Source organism: Orycteropus afer, unplaced genomic scaffold, assembly GCF_000298275.1.
Source record: "Orycteropus afer afer isolate SDZICR_OR568_19922 unplaced genomic scaffold, OryAfe1.0 scaffold01178, whole genome shotgun sequence".
In the NCBI taxonomy this organism is placed as follows: Eukaryota; Metazoa; Chordata; class Mammalia; order Tubulidentata; family Orycteropodidae; genus Orycteropus; species Orycteropus afer.
The window spans coordinates 39,510-40,973 of record NW_006922765.1 but is presented as its reverse complement, the minus strand read 5'-3'; the positions used below and the strand labels follow the sequence as shown (position 1 = coordinate 40,973).

At 38.5% G+C, this 1,464-nt stretch overlaps 1 protein-coding gene across 1 annotated transcript; it reads left to right on the top strand.

Moving 5' to 3' along the window:
* The first annotated feature begins 260 nt into the window (after window positions 1-260).
* Window positions 261-1,217, top strand: LOC103212960 (olfactory receptor 7A17-like). The gene has a single exon (XM_007958866.2). The coding sequence runs from the start codon at window positions 288-290 to the stop codon at window positions 1,215-1,217; it is 930 nt and encodes a 309-aa protein (XP_007957057.1). The 5' UTR covers window positions 261-287.
* Window positions 1,218-1,464: the final 247 nt, after the last annotated feature.

The window sequence follows — 1,464 nt, the reverse complement described above, 5'->3', positions numbered from 1 at the left end:
AAATTTTAGAAAGTATTTGATGAATTAATAAAAGAATGCCTCAGAAAAATTTTAGAGGAAAATGTTGCCTTAAGTTAATTGCTAGTCATTTTCAGCATCAGGGATAAGGTGGTATATTTGGGATTCCATGAAGTTTTCAGGCAAAAGGGACCGGATTTATAGATAATATATTGAACTAAACGTGTTTAGAATACAATCACCTACACACCTGTTAAGTGGTTGATCACTCAGGCTTGTGCCTAAGTTGCATTTGCTCTTTTCTCTTTCCCAGAAGTTCCATCAGCGACATGGAACCAAGAAACCAAACACATGCTTCTGAATTCATCCTCTTGGGACTCTCAGAAGAGAAGGAAGCCCAGCCTTTGCTCTTTGGGATATTTCTGTCCATGTACCTGGTTACCTTTATTGGTAATTTGCTTATTATCTTGATGATTATTACTGACTCCCACCTCCACACACCCATGTACTTCTTCCTTTCCAATCTCTCTTTTGCAGACATCTGTTTCACCTCCACCACTGTCCCAAAGATGCTGCTGAACATCCAGGTGCAGAGCAAAGTGATTACCTTTGAAGGATGCATCACCCAGGTGTATTTTTTCATGCTCTTTGGAGGATTAGACAACTTCCTCTTGACAGTGATGGCTTATGATCGGTTTGTGGCCATCTGTCACCCCTTACGCTACACAGTCATCATGAATCCCAAACTCTGTGGTCTCTTGCTTCTGGATTCTTTTTTATTGAGTGCTTTGGACTCTCTATTACATGACTTAATGATTTTGAGGCTGTCTTTTTGTACGGAGTTGGAAATTCCCCACTTTTTCTGTGAACTTAATCAGGTGATCCAACTTGCCTGTTCTGACACCTTCCTCAATGACCTACTGATATATATTGCAAGTGGATTTCTGATTTTTATTCCTCTCATTAGTATCATATTATCATACTCTAGGATTGTATCCTCTATTTTGAGAATTTCATCAGCTGGGGGCAAGTATAAAGCCTTTTCCACTTGTGGGTCTCATCTCTCAGTAGTTTGCTTGTTCTATGGTACATTTCTTGGAGTGTATCTTAGTTCTGCTGCTAGTCCAAACTCCAGGAAAACAGCAATAGCCTCAGTGATGTACACTGTGGTCATACCCATGCTGAACCCATTTATCTACAGTCTTAGAAACAAGGACATAAAGCAAGCCCTAAGAAAACTCTTCAGTGGCAAAACATGATAGAATCCTTTGTCTCAAAATTAGAGAATGACTCATGAGTAACAGAGCTGAAAACTATGAAACCATAAACCATGACACATTCACCATTCCATAACAGAAAGGAAATATGCAGTTTTTCCAAGTTCATAACAGAAAGGATATATACAATTTATCCAAGTTCTATCTCTCTATCTGTCTTTTCATACAGTATAAGCAATTGTTTTGCTGTATTTCATGTAAATTATTTTTCACCTCTCTGATTGTGTAC